Source organism: Mustelus asterias, chromosome 21, assembly GCF_964213995.1.
Source record: "Mustelus asterias chromosome 21, sMusAst1.hap1.1, whole genome shotgun sequence".
Taxonomy (NCBI): Eukaryota; Metazoa; Chordata; class Chondrichthyes; order Carcharhiniformes; family Triakidae; genus Mustelus; species Mustelus asterias.
In genome coordinates this window covers 41,995,099-42,014,304 of record NC_135821.1, presented here as the reverse complement: position 1 = coordinate 42,014,304, position 19,206 = coordinate 41,995,099, and the positions used below count along the sequence as shown (strand labels likewise).

General features: G+C 42.3%; 1 protein-coding gene across 1 annotated transcript in view; it reads left to right on the top strand.

Moving 5' to 3' along the window:
• LOC144508894 (glutamate receptor ionotropic, kainate 3-like) overlaps positions 1 to 19,206 on the top strand; it is a 536,983-nt gene that overhangs the window by 305,832 nt on the left and 211,945 nt on the right. The window contains exon 10 of the mRNA XM_078237108.1: positions 1,664 to 1,867. Coding sequence (XP_078093234.1) covers positions 1,664 to 1,867 — 204 coding nt within the window. The remainder of the gene's footprint in view (positions 1 to 1,663; positions 1,868 to 19,206) is intronic.

Genomic DNA, 19,206 nt, shown 5'->3' with positions numbered 1-19,206 from the left:
CTGTCAAGACCCTTCAGGATCTTGTTTCAATCAAGTCACCTCTTACTCTTCTAACCTCCAGCAGATCCAAACACAACCTGTTCAAGCTCTCCTCATAAGACATCCCATCCATTCAAGTCTGGTAAACCTTCTCTGAACTGCTTTCAATGCATTTACATCCTTCCTTAAGTAAGGTGACCAATATTGTACATAGCACTCGAAATGTGGTCTCACTAGTGCAACTGAAGCTTAATGTATGCATTCAATACCCCTCACAATAAATGAGAACATTCCGATATCTTCCCTAATTATTTGCTGTACCTGTGTACCTTTTGTGACTTCATAGGCTGGAATTCTCCTGTCTCGTATACCCCGCCACTGCTGCCAGTGAGAACAGAGAATTTGGCGCTCAGCTAAATCTCCATTCACTGCAACGGGACTAAAGAATCCCAGCCATGGGCGAGGCCAGAGAATTCCAACCATAGCCTGGGACGGTGATGGGTTATGTAGCCTTTATTGTTACTTTAAAAAAATATTCTGATGCACAACATCAATCTTACTCATTCTTGGTTCTTCTCAAGTCTTGTGAAGCCATTTTACTTACTATCATAGCCTCCCTATTAAAAGGGTTTGCTTCAAACAACTTTTAATGACTTTCTTTCAATTAATTCATGGGGCATGGGCATCGCTGGCTGGCCAGCATTTATTGCCCATCCCTAGATGCCCAAGGGCAGTTGAGAGTCAACCATTTTGCTGTGGCTCTGGAGTCACATGTAAACCAGACCAGGTAAGGACGGCAGATTTCCTTCCCTAAAGGACGTTAGTGAACCAGGTGGGTTTTTCCGACAATCAGTAGATTCTTAATTCCAGATATTTTTTATTGAATTCAAATTCCACCATGTGCCGTGGCGGGATTTGAACCTGGGTCTCCAGAACATTGGCTGAGTTTCTGGATTAACCGTCTAGCGATATTACCACTGGGCCATCGCCTCCCTAGACTATTACTCGTGCAATCTTTGAAAACCACCAACTACTTCAACATCATCTATTTTAATGTAAATGTCAATGACTGAATGATACCAGACCTAAACTGGTATGTTAACCAGGCATTTGGATCAATATTTGAAGGGTTAATTGACTACGGGTCATCGGTTATCATTGAGCATCAATATGAAAAGTATTGTGCGAAACTGTATAATTGTTCATACCATACAGGTGAAATCAGCATCATCTTTATGGATCTTGTGAAAAGAGGCAACTGAGCTCCTCCTTCTCTAACTAATAATGTTTTAATAGCAGTGTGAATTCTGTCATTAGCAAGGTCAGACCTCAAAAGGACAACCGACTTATCAGCTGCCTGACATTGAGGCAACGTGGAGATGCAGTACTTTTATTGTAGCATGTAAATAGGACCATTTGTCGGGTAATGCTGGGCAGTAATATACCTGGAATATATATGAATCTGAATAAATGAAGTTTGACACATATATGAAGACACATAAAAGAGAGGAAGCCATTACCTAATTGCCTTCAGCCTAATTTTAGAACTTAATAAAGCTCACATACTCAGTAAACGTAATTTATTATTGTCATTCACCTAGGCAGGACACGTTTCCCAACTAAATGCTTCCAGCATTGGAAGTGACCTTGGCAATTAACTGTTGCTAATTTGACTTGTTCACAGGAGGAACCATACGTCATGTTTAAGAAGTCTGACAAGCCACTGTCTGGTAATGACCGGTTTGAAGGATACTGTATTGATCTGCTGAAGGAGTTATCCAGTATCCTGGGCTTTGTTTATGATATTCAGCTAACGCAAGACGGAAAATATGGAACTGCAGATGACAAGGGGCAGTGGAATGGCATGGTGAAAGAGCTCATTGACCACGTGAGTAATCTAGGGATTTAGGATACGATTTAACATCATTTTCTTTACAAGATCAATATTTGAAGGGTTCAAGAGCTTCACCCTTCCTCTGGTAAGCAGTATATATCTAACTGGAAAAATGTGAAAATAATGATCCTTTAAGATTACCATTGCTCCTTGCGATACATTAACGTGGAGACTGTGGGAAATTGTGGGATCTGAAATCTCTGCTAAGCCAGGGCACTGTAGTGTTTGAGGCAATGTAGATTTTTTAACATGGGTACGAGTTAGTTGCAAAATCAACAATTAATAGTTTAAAACTTAAAACGAATTAAAGTTATATCGCAGAGCTTATTATAATAAGAGGCATTAAGATTTTACTCAATATTTAATTTTAGTAAAAATGAGAATTATTGTAACCTTGTGTACAAAAGACAAGGTTGATGGATTTTGAGTGTCATTCAGACTTATCAGAGGAGCTTTGAAAAATCCCTCCAAAAGCAAGGGTTGACTTACACGCGAGTATGAAAGTTAAAATTTGCTTTGGATGCGGGTGGTTGCCATTTACATCAGTGTCCGACACAGAATGGGCATGTGCTAAACTCCTGTGCATCTTAACAGCACCGCCCATACTACCGGCTTGATCCTTGCACTCAGTTATAAAGTACCAGTAAGTGAAACATGCATTTGTGGGGTGGAAAACTGGGCTGACTGCTCATGTGACTGTAACAAGTCTAGCTAAAAAGGGGTTAGCTTACACACCACACATATATATGCGAAAACATGACTTTCAGGGTCAGAAAAATGGGGTTGTCTTAGAGGCTGGGTCAACTTATACGTCACGATTTACAGTCATTGCCAAAGTTACTTTTTTACCTGCACCAGGAGATGGAGTATAGTGCAGCAGTGATATAGGTGAGTTTAAGAAAGATTGGTTCTGTGACACAGAAGCACACCTCTTGCCTGTTGATCCTGAAGAGACACTGAGAGAGTCACAGAGATACCCATTGGCCTTCAACTATCTGCTTCACCTGAGGAACTTCTCTTTTTCATTCATTCTCACCCAGTGACAGTGGGTGGCACTGATCAAGCCAACATGTATTGATCACTGACTTCATTCGAAAAGAAAATCGGGTAACATGCAAAATTGAATTACTAATTTCACCTAATTTGTCCTCTGCCAAAATGAATTGGTTCCTAAATGGGTTTAGAAGTTTCAAATGTGTGTATGTCTCCAGCATAAAATGTGCCCAAATTCTGTACAGGTTAACACTCCACCAGAGAGATGGAGATAAAACATTAAGGCATAGTCTTCTGTTTAAGGCGTCAAGATACATGACTGGGCACACCATGAGGAAAATGGTATTTCCCAAGATAGGGTTCACAATATTTTTAAATAATTTCACATTCCCAGCATAGATAAATACATAAAAAGCATAAAACTTACCAGAAAAGTGTAATAGATGTCCTTTAATGTAAGTTTTAAAGTTTATTTATTAGTGTCACAAGTAGGCCTACATTTACACCGCAACAAAGTTACTGTGAAAATCCCCTAGTCGCCACAGTCCGGCGCCTGTTCGGGTACACTGAGGGAGAATTTAGCATGGCCAATGCACCTAACCAGCATATCTTTTGGACTGTGGGAGGAAACCAGAGTACCCGAAGGAAACCCACGCAGACAAACGGAGAAGATGCAGACTCCGCACAGTGACCCAAGCTGGGAATCAAACCCAGGTCCCTTGCGCTGTGAGGCGTCAGTGCTAATCACTGTGTTACCATGCCACCTTCAACAGGAACTGCTTTATAATAATGTTCTCCCTGTACAAAACTCTTCTATGGAATACAGCCAATGCATCAAAGCTGCACAAATCAGTGAAAGAACCATAATTGTCCAACAGAATTTTGACATTATTCTGCAGTCACTTTTTGACTTTTGGTTAATAAGTCTGATCTGAATGTGAGGTAGCTGCTTGAAGCCCAGTGGTGTGATATATTTTATCATTATCTCGCTTCCAGTGGCACTAGCAATTACATCCATCCAATTTAAGAACACTTTATGCTTGAGAGGATGGGGCCAGCTGAGAATGTTCTGAAATCATCATGCATAATGCAAGGTCTGTGTTTGGGAGAGTAGGGTGAATGGCACATTGGAATATCATTTTTGGGAGGGAGAAGTGCCTGTCACTAATAACACTAAAAATGTTAACCCCATCTTTTGCTTGTCACGTCAAATCAGTTTGCGTAATTACTTAAAAGTTTAATGTCTAAACTTTTGCCTAAACCGTGGGGCGGCACGGTAGCACAGTGGTTAGCACTGCTGTTTCACAGCTTCAGGGTCCCGGGTTCGATTCCCGGCTTGGGTCACTGTCTGTGTGGAGTTTGTACATTCTCCTCGTGTCTGCGTGGGTTTCCTCCGGTTTCCTCCCACAGTCCAAAGATGTGCGGGTTAGGTTGATTGGCCAGGTTAAAAATTGCCCCTTAGAGTCCTGAGATGCGTAGGTTAGAGGGATTAGCGGGTAAATATGTGGGGGTAGGGCCTAGGTGGGATTGTGCTCGGTGCAGGCTCGATGGGCCGAATGGCCTCCTTCTGCACTGTAGGGTTTCTATGATTCTATGATTCTATGATTCTCATTACCTTTACTTAAGTGACAGGCTTTGCAGCAGATTTAGCACTAAATGTATCACAATGACAGACAACTTCAGTGCAACACCAGACAATGTTGTTGGAGGTGCTGTATTTCAACTGTGAGGTTAACCTCTCAGGTGGCACAATGGTTAGCACTGCTGCCTCACAGTGCCAGGGACCCGGGTTCAATTTTAACCTTGGGTGACTGTTTGTGTGGAGTTTGCACATTCTCCCTGTGTCTGCGTGGGTTTCTTCCGAGTGCTCCGGTTTCCTCCCACAGTGCAAAGATGCGCAGATAAGGTGGATTGGCCATGGTAAATTGTCCCTTAGTGTCCAGATTAGGAGGGGTTAGCAGGGTAAATATGTGAGGTCACGGGGATAGGGCCTGGGGTGGGATGCTGTGTCAGAGAATCAGTGCAGACTCAATGGACCACTGGACTCCTTCCGAATTGTAGGGATTCTATGATTCTTCTCTGAAACTGAAATCTCATGTGCCTGTTCAGGAGGATGTAAATGGTCCAATGGAATTATTCAAAAAGGGGTGTCTTGGTCAATATTTAGTGAGTGCTGCCATATTTCTACTGCTCATTGGATTTGCCGGGCAAATCATGTTTGTGAAAAATGGTGGCACTGTACTGCTGTGAAGATTAAAATGCCTGGATGACGGGTTATTTATCTAAATGATGACACTTCGTGGGACCTTGCTGTTTGGCTGTCAGGTTTACTCATATTTCAAAAAATAATTCACTGACTGTTGTTATGATCTTCAGGAAAGCTTTAAAAGAGGAAATCAAACTCTGATTGTTGACCGAAAGAACTATGCCACAGAGTTTCACATTTTAACCAAAGACTTTTACTGGACAATAATTAAATGTACTACTAAATTAACACTATTGCAGAAAATTATTTCTTAAGCCACAAACTCCCTGTTCTATTTTAATTCGACTCATGAGTTCCTCAGTATTTTATAGGTTTTTGAGGGTAACTTCATTTCTCCAGGCATGCCACAGCTCTCAGGAATTCACTTTGATTCTCCTCAATGTTCCAGCTATTTTATGAGATATGAATTTTCTTGGGGTCCTTCCATTTGCACTCAGACATGTAACCGTTTCACTCATCTTAAGTACCTCATGATTGTGGACATCCCAGCTCAAGCATGGAATTCACTGACTTCCTGCTTTTACAGCTCCTGGCAGTTTTCTCTCTCTCGCTGCCTGTTTCGTAGCTGTTCCAGATCCAAATGTAAACTACTTATGTCTGTGAGAAAAGAAACAGATAACACCAAAAACAAAAGCAAAAATGCCTGCCACCTATCGGCATGACAATGTGGCACATCTGGGATGTCCCAGATAGTGATTTCAACTTTGCCTTCCAAAATATCTTTTTGATCCAGGAACCCACATGGATATTTCAAAACCCATTATGAAGACAACTGTAGACATCTTAAGTAAAAACCAAATTGCTAGCAAAACTAAGCAGATTCTGTCTTCACAGATGCTCAGTAAGAAGTCTCACAACACCAGGTTAAAGTCCAACAGGTTTATTTGGTAGCAAATACCATTTATTTATTATTTGCTACCAAATAAACCTGTTGGACTTTAACCTGGTGTTGTGAGACTTCTTACAGTGCTTACCCCAGTCCAACGCCGGCATCTCCACATCTTCACAGATGCTGCCAGACCTTTTGTGTTTTTCAAGCATTTTCAGTTTCAATTTCAGATTTCCAGCATCTGCAGCATTTTCATTTTATTGTTGACATCTCGTCTCCACCAAGGAACTCAGAAAGGGGCTATCCATTTTTAAAATGTTTTTTCACTTCTAACTCCGAGCTTATTAACACAGATCACCCTTTGAATTGCAACTACTTGAGGTTTAGCAGCTTCTCACCAGGGGGTTTGCCTTCATTATCTTAGCTTCAAAACCCGACCTAGAAGTTTTATTCCTTAAACGCAAGAATCATGAAATTAGATATTTCTACGGAACTGTGAAATACTTTGCAACATCTTAAAGGTTTTGAATGGCATTAAGAAATGTAAATGCTTTCCAGCTTTCTTCATTCATGAACATCCCTGTCACCCTTACTGTTTGTGTGGTAAGTGTGGGATTGGCGGTGGAGTGGGGGGGAGATGTGGGTTTGATTTCACCAGCTTCTTCCAGCCAAACTAGACGGTGATCCCTTTCTTCTATATTGCACAGCTGTCCCCCAACTTGACTTGAAGTGCTTTTTTAATTAATTCATCGGACATGGGCGTCACTGGCTGGCCAGCATTTATTGCCCATCCCTAACTGCCCGAGGGGAGTTGAGAGTCAACCACATTACAGTGGCTCTGGAATCACATGTAGGCCAGACCAGGTAAGGATTGCAGATTTCCTTCCCTAAAGGACATTAGTGAACAAGATGGGTTTTTCTGACAATCGACAATGGTTTCAAGATCATCTGTAGATTTTGAATTCCAGATTTTTTTTATTGAATTCAAATTCCACTATCTGCCATGGCAGGATTTGAACCCGGTCCCCAGAACATTTGTTGAGTTTTTGGATTGATACTCCGTCAGTAATACCACTAGATCATTGCCTCCCATATTCGCTGGAATATGAATAAAAGAACCATAATGTCGCTGGAAGATTAAACCACCTATGAAGCTGATTTTAGCAGGAAGTAAGTGGAAATATAGCAGCAGGCAAGACATTGGCAGTTAGACAGGCCATTCTGGCTGTGGTTGAACCGATCATAGAAGTCTGTGATGTAACTTTCATTGTCTTCATAGACTTAAATCCAGCTGCAGCTAGCAAATGAAAGTCATGAGTGTCACTTAACAGAAGGTTAAATATGAAAAGTTTTCCCATAACTGCTTTGAAACCTGTCCCATTTTATTCATTCAGTCATCGCGCCACACAGTATACCTAACCCTAGCCCTAATGCAGTGACCTTACGACCAGTTGCTTCCAGGTCCATTCAATTCTGCAGATTTATTTAAACTCCAGTCAATACTCTGTATAATATATATCACCAGTGGGGCTGGTTAGCTCAGATGGTTAGGAGTGTTGTGTTGACAGTGCTTGTTCAGTTTCTGCGCTGGCTGAGGTGGTCCTTGGGGCCTGCCTCTGCTACTTTCCCAATGGGTTCATGGCATCATTGAACCTCGATTAGCAACCTTTGAAAATGCAATTTGAAGAGAGAGGAATTGTGATACAGTGCTCCTTAAAAGAAAATAAATCAGTTAAAGCAAACTAATGTTTCAAAAATTGACCAAGGTGCTAGTTACTTACACCTGTTCCACATTCAACACATTGTAATGGTATGCAAGATTCTGTTTCCCACGTTACACAGGATCAGCACAATGCTGAATGATCATCATCAGAACAACAATTATTGGCAGATCAATCAATGCCTGATGCTCTTCCTACCATTAACTGTCCCGGTTTATTGTATCTCATTGATACATGCTGCCTTGCTTGCACCTCTGGCTGGGTTCTTTCATAGCAACAAGTTTTGGAGTGAGACAGGAACCCAGAGCCTTCCAGTGCAGAAGTAGGAAAGTTACCCAATGAGCCACACCAGCTCAAATAAATTAAACCCTTATGATGTTGTAACTTTTTTTGATATTGATGTCAATGCAAACCACAACGATTAGCAAACTTTAGTCAATGTAAGTGAATGATTATTTGAAACATGGACGTTTTAAGTGGTGGAGGTTGTACTGGGTAATGTGCTGCATTGAACCCCTTCATATAGGACATTATTAACACAATACTTCACCCATTTAAACAGTTTGACTACTGTGTTAAGTCGTGTGCAAATCTGCCAAATATTATACTACAGGTTGGGCATATCATAGAAACTAGAAGCAGGAGTAGGCTATTCGACCCTTCGAGCCTGCTCCGCCATTCATCTTGACCATGGCTGATCATTGAATTCAATAAGCCCAAAAGCATCAAATATAACTGATCTACATACAAAAGAGATGGAACATACGGCCGCGTTTGTCTTGAAAACCGTAAAATTCCAGCCCAGGATTCTGAATACATTATTCTGGAACTGCTGCACATAGGAACAGTCTCCTGGTGAGACTGTGGCTCAATTAGTAGCACTCCCACCTCTTGAGTGCGAAGGTTGTGTTCAAGTCCCATTTCAGGAATTGAGCTTAATAATCTAGATTGTAACTCCTGTGCAGTACTGAGAGCATACTGTACTGTCAGAGGTGCTGGCTTCTAGATGAGATGATAAAATAAGACCTGTTGTTCCTCTCAGGTAGGTGTAGAAGATCCCAAGGCACCATTTTGAAGAATAACTGGCGTTCTGACCAATATTTATCCTTCAAACAATGTCACAAACACACACACAAACCTGGCCATTATAATATTATTGTTTGCAGGAGTTTTCTGTATGTTAATTGGTTGCTGCGTTTCCTATGGTACAACAGCAACCACACTTCAAAAAAGTACCTTGTTGGCAGGAAAACACTTGGGGACAGCAATGACTGTGAAAGGTGCTATACAAATTCAAGTCTTTCCTTTTTCAAAACTGTAAGGTACATGATGCCTTTAAAAATCCCAGTTTGGTATTTGCCAAGTATTCTTACATTTACCACATGAAATAACCTTACACCAATTTCATTTTATTTTAAATTACTTTCAAAATCAAAACATAATATCTCCACTTGCAGTGGACTGAAATCCCTCAACCTCCATGGAATTTGACAACACTCTGCTACTGAAGACTGCTTGAATATGTTTCGATGCAATGTACCTCAGGAAAGAGACTATCTTAAGGTTTCCAAGGTAATTCAAGAGTTTTGTGTCCTGTCGCCAGGGGAAACAGTGGTGAGAAATCATCTATTCTTAGACCACATCATTTGCTGTTCAGTGTGTCTCAGTAACTGGTCCAGTACCAGTTTGAAAGTTGGGTACAGAAATTATTCCTTTAAAATATTTAATTCCCTTAAAAAACAATGTTGTTTGCAGGATGCCTGAATTTTGCACTATGAGTCAGACATTACGCACACTTAATTCGACGACTTCCTTTTCAAAGTACAAAGAAAAGTACAGCACAGGAACAAGCCCTTCGGCCCTCCAAGCCCATGCTGATCATGATGCCCTACACTTAAAAAAACCCCTCTGCCCTTACTTGGCATATCCCTCTATTCCTTCCCTATTCATGTACGAATCCAGATGCCTCTTAAATGTTGCTAATGTGCCTGCTTCCACCACTTCCTTTGGCAGCGCCACTCTGTGTGAAAAACGACCCCTGCACATCTCCCTTAAACTTTCCCCCTCTCGCCTTGAACCTGTGGCCCCTTGTAATTGACACTTCCATCTTGGGGGGAAAAAGCCTCCGACTATCCACTCTGTCTATGCCTCTCATTTTTATAGACCTCTATCAGGTCTCGCCCTCAGCCTCTGTCTTTCCAATGAAAACCATCCATGTTTATTCAACCTCTCCTCATAGTCGTAGGGACCAGGCAACATCCTGGTGAACCTTCTTTGCACTCTCTCCACGTCCTTCTGGTAGTGTGGTGATCAGAACTACACGCAATATTCCAAATGTGACCTATCCACGGTTTTATATAGCTGCAACATGATTTGCCAACTCTTGTACTCAAGTGCCCTGACCAATGAAGGCAAGCATGCCATATGCCTTCTTAATCACCTTGGCCACCTGTATTGCCACTTTTGGGAAATATGTCCCTGCATGCCTAGATCCCTCTGTGTAGGTTAAAGTTCCTAAGGGTTCTGCCATTTACAGTATAATTCACACCTAAATTTGATCCTCCAGACGGTATTTTAAATGTTAATTTTATAAGCGTCTGTTCCTTCCACTCCCACCCTCTCCCCAACCTACAACAGGGAGTGTCAGGCAACAGGGACACAGGTTTCTACCAAAGTATTCTTGATGCAAGGAAAGAAAATTAAATTTGTATAGCACCTTTCATGATTCTAAGTGATTGTTGTAGCCAATAAAGTGCATTTAAAATGTTGTAATATAGACAAACACACCAGTCAGTTTGTGGACAAGGTCCTAAGGGGCAATTTAAAGTGTTCCACATTTCTACCATCCTTTCTGTGAAGAAACGCTTCCCAACTTCTCTCTGGATGGACCTGGTTCTGTTTTTAATGTTATGTGTCCTGCCCCCACCCTACCAATGAAAAGAAAGCCCTCTATCTCGCCAATTAATTCTGTTCACAATTCTAAATACCTCAATCAAATCACTCTTTAACCTCCATATTCCAGGGAATACAAATATAATTCACATAACCTAACCCTTGGCACCATTTCAATCTGCAGTGCCCAGAGGTGTACACAGTCCTCCAAATGTGGTCTATCCAGGGGCTTGTATCAAAACAGCCTCACTTTTATATTCTAGCTCTCTAATGATAAATTCTAACATTCCCTTCGCCTTTTTGATCATTTTTTTGTACCTAATTCCACATTTTAGTGTTCTGTCCACATAGACCACTACCATTTCTTTGGCTGTCCACTTTTCTGAGCTTTCCACCATCTGACACTACTTAGAACTGTCTTTGTAGGCAATATGGATGGCCTCATACCAACACTTATTGAAATCCATCTACCATGGTTTTGCCCACTCAATGGGATTATATCTGCAATTTTCCAATCTAAATGCAGTTTCTAAATTGAGAGAACTTTGGAAGGTTATGATGAAAGCATTTGCAATTTCTTCAATTGTGACGGTCTTGTGGCGCTCTGGGTAGCATCTCTGTCTCTGAGCCAAAAGCTCTGGGTTCAAGCCCCACCTCAAGACTTGATAGCCAAGGAAGGTGTGCATAATGTGGCCAAATAGGTTGAGTGTCACCCTCCAAATCCTTCCAAATGTGCTGATGGCTAGCGGTAAGAGCAGGAAAGACTCCTGGTCAGCCAGGAGTGGAGTGTGGCAGTGGTGATGTGGAGTGGGGCACCTCAAGCTATAAGCCCCTGATAATCTGTTCTGAGAAGTACTAGCTACAGGAACAGATGAAAATCTGGATACTGGAGCCCTGAATTGAAAACAGAAAATGTTCGATAAACTCAGCAGGTCTGGCAACATCTGTGGAGAGAGAAACAGAATTAACATTTTGAGTCCGCATGACTCTTCTTCAGAGCTGAAGAGGGATAGAAATATAATCCATCACACTTCTACCTCTCTTTTGCTCTGAAGAAGAATCAAGTGGACTTGAAATTTTAACCCTGTTCCTCTCTCCACAGATGCTGCCAGACCTTCTGAGCTTCTCCAGCATTTTCTATCTTTATCCTTTATTTTTTAACACTGTCCTCTGGTCCGAGGTTCTTCCACAAGGGGAAACATCCTTTCAGCATCCAACCTGTCAATTTTTAAGGATCTTGCATGTTTCAATAAGATCACCTCTCATTCTTCCAATGAATACAGACCTCATCCTTCCAACCTTTCTTTATAAGGTAATGTCACCACAATCACGGGTAACAATTGAGTGAACCTATTCTGAACTGCCTCCAATGCATTTTTATCCTTTCTTATATAACGAGTCCAAAACTGTACACAGTATTACAGATGTGGTCTCACCAATGTCATATACAATGTTGGCAAAAAAATCCCTACTTTTATATTCCATTCCCCTTGCAATGAGCAACAACAATATATTTGCTGTATCTGCACACCAATCTTTTGTGATTCATGTATCATATGTGATTTCTCCTCCATAAAATAATGTTGACACTGACTGATTATGTTGATATTTTCTAAGTGCCCCGCTATAACCTCCTTAATAATAGATTCCAGAATTTTCCCTATAACTAACTGGCCTGTAGTTTTCCATTTTCTGTCTCCCTCTTTTCTTAATCGAGGAGTTAAGTTCGCTATTTTCCAATCTAACTGAACCTTTACAAGATACAATGATAATATTCCTGGCAGAATTGTGGGGTTGAGAAAGTGAACGGTCCACATGTGAGATATACTGATGCATGCAGTAATGTATGTTTTCTAGAAAACCCTATAGTTTTCACTCCATAGTCATTTAGCACAGGAGGCTTTTGGGTTTCCTGTCAATCTCGCCTGATACTTAGTTGGCATACTGTGCATGTCATAGAGTAGAACAGAATTACAAAATGGTACGGTGCAGAAGGAGACCATTCAGCCCATTTAGTCTGCACTGGCTGTTTCTATTGCAAAGAGTCCTTGACATTATGGAAGTAACACTAAACACTAAAAAATATAAAGTTCTCACAAACCAAAGAGCACTTTTACATGTAATGGAAACCATACTGCACACATGACATGTGAATTCCATTGTCCACAAAAGCCTAGTTCATGTACTCCACTAAAATAGTTTTCACCAGGATCTTTAATTGTACCATGGAATTGTAAATGTTAAATAAATAAGAACAGTGATGAGATTAATACCAAAGGCAAAAGCGTGAGATCAGGATAAGTGCACTTCACTCACAATACTTATCCCCTCACTGAAGGACTGATGAAATTGGTGCACTTCATTCGTTATACTTATCCTGATGTTGTATTAAATACATAACGTTCATTGTACTTAAACCTCGCTAAATTTCCCAGCCAATAAAAGCAGTGGAACAAGCTCAACAAAATCCATTAAAATTGGTTTCATAAACTACCTCAAGAACTATTAAAACAGATATAATTACTTTCTCACTATTATTTCATCGTTGATTTCAATCTGTCTGCCAGCTCATGTAGATCGAGTGATCCTCCTTAAGCTATCAGACCTAAGCTGCGGTAGACTGATTGAGTTCATTTTAACAGCTTCATATTTTCTTCCTAATGAACTTTGCAGTCACTAGACCGGTCATATGTTTGCACTAATGGGCTCCCATCACATTTTAAAGATTTGCCATGATGAAATTACAAAAATACACCACAAGAGGTTTATTCTCTGCAGAATAAATATAAATGAATCTAAAACAACCTAAATAAATTCACTAACAAATTTGCCGTTTGAAGTTGAATGGTTCACATTGGCAGGTTTAATTTTACTATAATGGGCTGAAGCAATTGGCCTCAACATGTGAAATCGAGCTTACGGACTTGCAGAGGTACAAAAAGCAGTTTACTGTTGGGTAACGGCATACACAATGGACACAGTTGTCGAGGCCTCCTGCATCACAAGACCACCTAGTATTACACCTAGGGCGGCACGGTAGCACAGTGGTTAGCACTGCTGCTTCACAGCTCCAGGGACCTGGGTTTGATTCCTGGCTTGGGTCACTGTCTGTGTGGAGTTTGCACATTCTCCTCGTGCCTGCGTGGGTTTCCTCCGGGTGCTCCGGTTTCCTCCCACCATCCAAAGATGTGCAGGTTAGGTTGATTGGCCATGCTAAAATTGCCCCTTCGAGTCCTGAGATGTCTAGGTTAGAGGGATTAGTGGGTGGGATATGGGGATAGGGCCTGGGTGGGATTGTGGTTGGTGCAGACTCGATGGGCCGAAGGGCCTCTTTCTGCACTGTAGAGTATCTATCTATCTATCTATCTATCTATTAATACTCCTATTCAACTCGCTTCCCACACTCGTGGTGCACTAAGGCAGACTGTCATCTGTTTTCATAGTTACTAATTCTCGGAAGAGGTAGTTAGCCTGTCGTCAGAGGTTTTTGCCTGAGGGGCGTTGCTCTGTACCAGGATGGCTGATCAGGAGTCTCTCCCAATCTTACCGCCAGCCATTGGCGTGTTGGAAGTGTTTGCACATTGACACTCAATCTGTTTGGCCACCTTAGGAACGCACCTACCTGGGCCATCAAGTCATGGGGTGGGACTCAAACCCGGAACTTTTGGCTCAGAGATGAGATTTCACTCAGGTGTTTAAAATGATAGCAGCATTTAATAACAAGGTGGATACAGAAAAGCTAATTGTTTGTGGCACGGGATCCAGAAGTAGTGGCACAATATTAAAATTATCTTTCAGAACTGAACTCAGGTTACTGGCAATCAGCAACTCTCTCTCCTGGAATGCTGCAAGTGCTGAGAGTCAACTGAAAATTTCAAGCCTGAGATGATAGAATGAGTCAGGTAAAAGTGTATCAGGAATTTTATATCTAAGGCAAGCAAACTGAGTTAAGCTGCCGATCAGCTATGAGTTAATGGAATGGAACTGGCTTGGGGAGCTCAACGGCCTATTTATGTTCATAAACATATGCCGGAACTCTACCAGCTCGCCTGCCACGGAATCGGAGCGAGCGAGGGGCGGACAATGGAAATGTCCGTTGACCTCGGGCGGGATTTTCCGGTCTCGCTCGAGCAAGGCCGTAAAATCCCATCCATCAGTCCCTCTATTCGTCATTATTATATAAAAGCAAAATACTGCAGATGTTGGAAATCTAATTTTTATTCATTCACGGGAAGTGAGCATCACTGGCAAGGCCAGCTTTTATTTTCCATCTTTAAGTTCCCTTGTGGCTCACCACATTCCAGCACAGTTGCAGTGCGTGCAGTGTCAATACAGCTACAGCACTGTTCAGGTGGGAGAGTTCCAGGGATTTGACTCAGTGATGTTGAAGACATGACGATATTGTTCCAAATCAGGATGGTGAGTGACGTAGAGAGGGAACCTCTAGATGGTGGTGTTCCCTTGCACCTCTGGGCATTAGTGGTCATAGGTCTGGAAGATGCTGTTGAAGAATATTGCAGCAAAGCATCTTGTAAATGCTACACATTCCACCACTAGCACATCATGCCTGCAAGAAGTGACTCTTTGGGGTGGTGTCCCAATCAATTTGTCCTTGGTGATGCTGGGTTTCTTGAGTGGTATTGGAGCTACACTCACCCAGGCAAGTATTCCAATACACCCCTGACGTGTTTTTTAAATAGAGCTTTGGGGAGTCAGGAAGTGAGTCTCTAGACACTGAGTGCACAACCTCTGTGCTACCTTTGTAGCCACTATGGATGTAGCTGGTCCAGTTAAGCTGCTGGTGAATGGACCCTTCCCATTCCACCCCCCCCCCCCCCCCACCCTTCAACCTCCTGCTCAACCAAGATTTTGGTGGTGAGAGATTCATTGATAATGGTACTCCAAGATCCTCTATTCATAGAATCCCTTACATGCAGAAGGAGACCATTTGTCCCATTGAGTCTGCACCGACTCTCCGACAGAGCATCCCACCCAGGACCACCCCCTGCCCAATCCCTGTAACCCCATGTATTTACCCTGCTTATCCCCCTAACCTACACATCTTGGGACACTAAGGGGCAATATACCCTGGCTAATCCATCTAAGCTGCACATCTTTGGACAGTGGGAGGAAACTGCACCTGGAGGAAACCTATGCAGACACTGGGAGAACATGCAAACTCCACACAGACAGTCATCCAAGGCCAGAATTGGACCCTGTTCCTTGGCACTATGAGGCAGCAGTGCTAACCACTGTGCTACCTCTTATTAGAGGAAAAGAATCAGCAGCAGGAATCTTACAGCCTGGGAAAATAATGTTTCCTGTTGAATGCAATGACAACTGGTTAAGTACCAGAGAGATTGTCTTTGGAACAAGAATCGCCAGAGGTCAGTGTCTCCTAGGCAGGCAAGTGGAAACCTCATGAAAATTGAATGTCATTCCAGTCTATTAGCATGCATTACCTGGTCTAGCTTCACATTTAAAAAAAAGGCTGAATGTTCTTCATTTTCATTTATGCCAATCTCTCAAAGCCACAGTTAGACACTATTGATGGAGTTTTAGAATTATGTTCTCCCAATCCTCTCAGCAGTCACAAAGTCTGTACAATCTACCCCCAGCATACACATTCATAGCTAGCTTAAAGAGACCTCACCTTTTCAGAAATGTATAGGCAACTTCTATCTCGCAGAGAGAATTTTGGGGAATTATTTGGATAAAGATAAAGAAAAAACAAGATGGGAGACTTATCGACAAAAATCCAATGGGATTTTGTCTAATTCTTTGTGGGACATGGGCGGCGCTGGCTGGCTGGCATTTATTGCCCATCCCTAGTTGCCTTTGGAGGGCAATTGAACATCAACCACATTGCTGTGGCTCTGGAGTCACATGTAGGCCAGACCAGGTAAGAACCTTCCTTCCCTGAAGGACATTAGTGAACCAGATGGGTTTTTCTGACCATCAACAATGGCTTCATGGTCATCAGTAGATTCTTAATTCCATATATTTTTTATTGACTTCAAATTTCACCATCTGTCGTGGCGGGATTCAAACCTTGGTCCCCAGAACATTAGCTGAGTTTCTGGATTAATAATCTAGCGATAATACCACTAGGCCAAGGATTAAAGGAATGCCGGCAGCACAAATACCATGGAAAGCGGAGAATATTGGTGAACAATTGTTTTCCAGACTGGCATAGAATCCACCCAAAGGTGACCTGTGGTATTGACTGCACCAAAGAATGTGTGTGGATTTTACTACATTTTAATGTTCCAGGCAGATTCTCACAGAATCGGGGATGAATATTTGGCACCAGGAGAATAAGAATGCAGGAATTCCAATGATTGGTTCCCAATCAAGGGTTGCTTTGCCACCTTCTTAACATCTCTGTAATTTAAAATTGATCACCTCTTGGATGGCTGAAGAAGTTTTCAAACGTGTTATAACTCTTAGGGAATTTAAACCATGACCAAGGCTTGGACCTTCAGATGGGCCCCCATTTCTTCTAGCTGGGAGGTGGCACTTCTACCTTCATGGAATCTTAGAATCCCTGCAGTGTGGAAGGGGGCCATTCAGCCAATCAAGTCTACACCTACTCTCTGAAAGAGCATCTTACCCAGGCCCATCCCCCTGCCATATCCCCATAACCCTGCCATGGTATCACTTAAGGTCCTATTCCTGCTCAGCCTCAATTTTTAGGTTGTTGGGCATAGGGCAGAGCAGGGTGGGAAACCGAAATGAATTCAAAATGAATCACCATTTTGGGTGGGAATGGGCTGGGGGGTGGGGCGCAGGGTATATCACAACCTGAAGGATCCTTCTGATTTGGGGTACCTTCCCCTCCAACTCACCTGCCAGCCTACACCACAATGCTGAGGTACCCGTCCTCCTCAAGAGCACTTGCCTCCTGAAAGTTCAGGTCGATGGATCTTTAATTGATTTTGCAAATGTAATGATACCTTGCATATGCTTTCCAAATTGCTTTGGTCACCTTCAGAGATTTATCCACAGTTACTCCAGTTCCTGCACTCCCTTTAAAAGTGTACAATTTATCATGTATAATGCAAACTCGAAAATGCTGGAAATATTCAGCTTGTCAGGCAGCACCTATGGAGAATGAAAGTTAACCCTTCAGATCAATAGCCTTCCTTCAGAATGGAACCATTTTCATGCCATCTCATACTGCCTACCAAAATGTCTCATCCCACATTTAGCTGTGTTGAAATTTTAGAGCTGGCATGGTGGCATTGCTGCCTCATATTGCCAGGGACTCGGGTTCAATTCCAGCTTTGGGTGACTGTGTGGAGTTTGCATGTTCTCCCCCTGTCTACGTGGGTTTTTTCCAGGTGCTCCAGTTTCCTCACACAGTCAAAAGATGTGCAGGTTTGGGGGATTAATCATGCTAAATTGCCCCTTTGTGTCCCAAGATGTGTTGATTAGTGAGGATTATTGAGGTAAGTATGTGGGGTTATGGGATAGAGCCTGGATGAGATGCTCTGTCAGAGAATCAGTGCGGACCTGATGGGCTGATTAGCCTCTTTCAGCACTGTAGAGATGCCAGGATTCATCTCGGATGCATCTGTCCATTCTGCAAACATATTTCAGAATTGTATTTTCTACCTTCAAGTCCAAACCATTGACTAATATCAAAAGCAGCAAAGCACCTAGTACTGAATCTTAGGGAACTCCACTGTATCGCTCTCTCCAGTGTGAAAAATAATGGATTAACCAGCACAGCAGCTGATTCCCAGTCCAGAGAAGAGATATCTCTCAGGTGAGATAACCCTTCCCTTGATCAGACACTCCGTTTTGTCTCTGATCTCTTTGGGTTTGGCTGAAGTACCATGCCCAACAAGACCATATGATTACTGCTGGTAGAAATCAGAACTTGCCATTTTCTGATCCCAATTTACTTCACAATTTTTATACTTTACCATCACTGAACAGAAGATGAAAGTGCAGCACAACAGAAAAGCCATGGGAGTTCATGTTTTTCAAATGCATGATTCAAATTATCATCTTTGTTATGTTGACTGGAAAGTGGAATTATTTTCCTCCTCATAATATTTCCTGATGGAAGACATGCAAGTTAAATTTTGGAAGCAGTAATTTCCATGTGTTTAGTTGATATTCTGTATAAGTGTCTGGGTGCGTAAGAATGAGGAGATGGTGGTATAGAGGCAACATCACTGGACTAATAATCTGGAAACCCAGTCTAATATTCTGGGAACATGGAATCAAATCCCACCACAGCAGCTGGTGGAGTTTAAATTCGATTTATTTGGTATTGACTCAAGAACAGCTTCTTCCCCGCTGCCATTAGTCTTTTGACTGGTCCTATCATATATTAAGCTGATCTTTCTCCTCTTCCCAGTGTGTCACTGCAACACTATAATCTGCACTGTCTCCTGTCCTTTTCACCTATGTATTCTATGAACAGTATGTTTTGTCATGCTGGCGGGGCTTGAATGTCCTCCCTCAACCCCTTCCACCACAGAGATCCCCCTCACAGAACCCTGCCCCCCCCCCCCCCCCCCCGCCATAGAACACCCACCCATGCAACATCCTCTCCAGCCCACCAGTCCCTTCTGCTATCCCCCAAAGAACATCCCCCTGGCACTGCCCTGGGACTGTC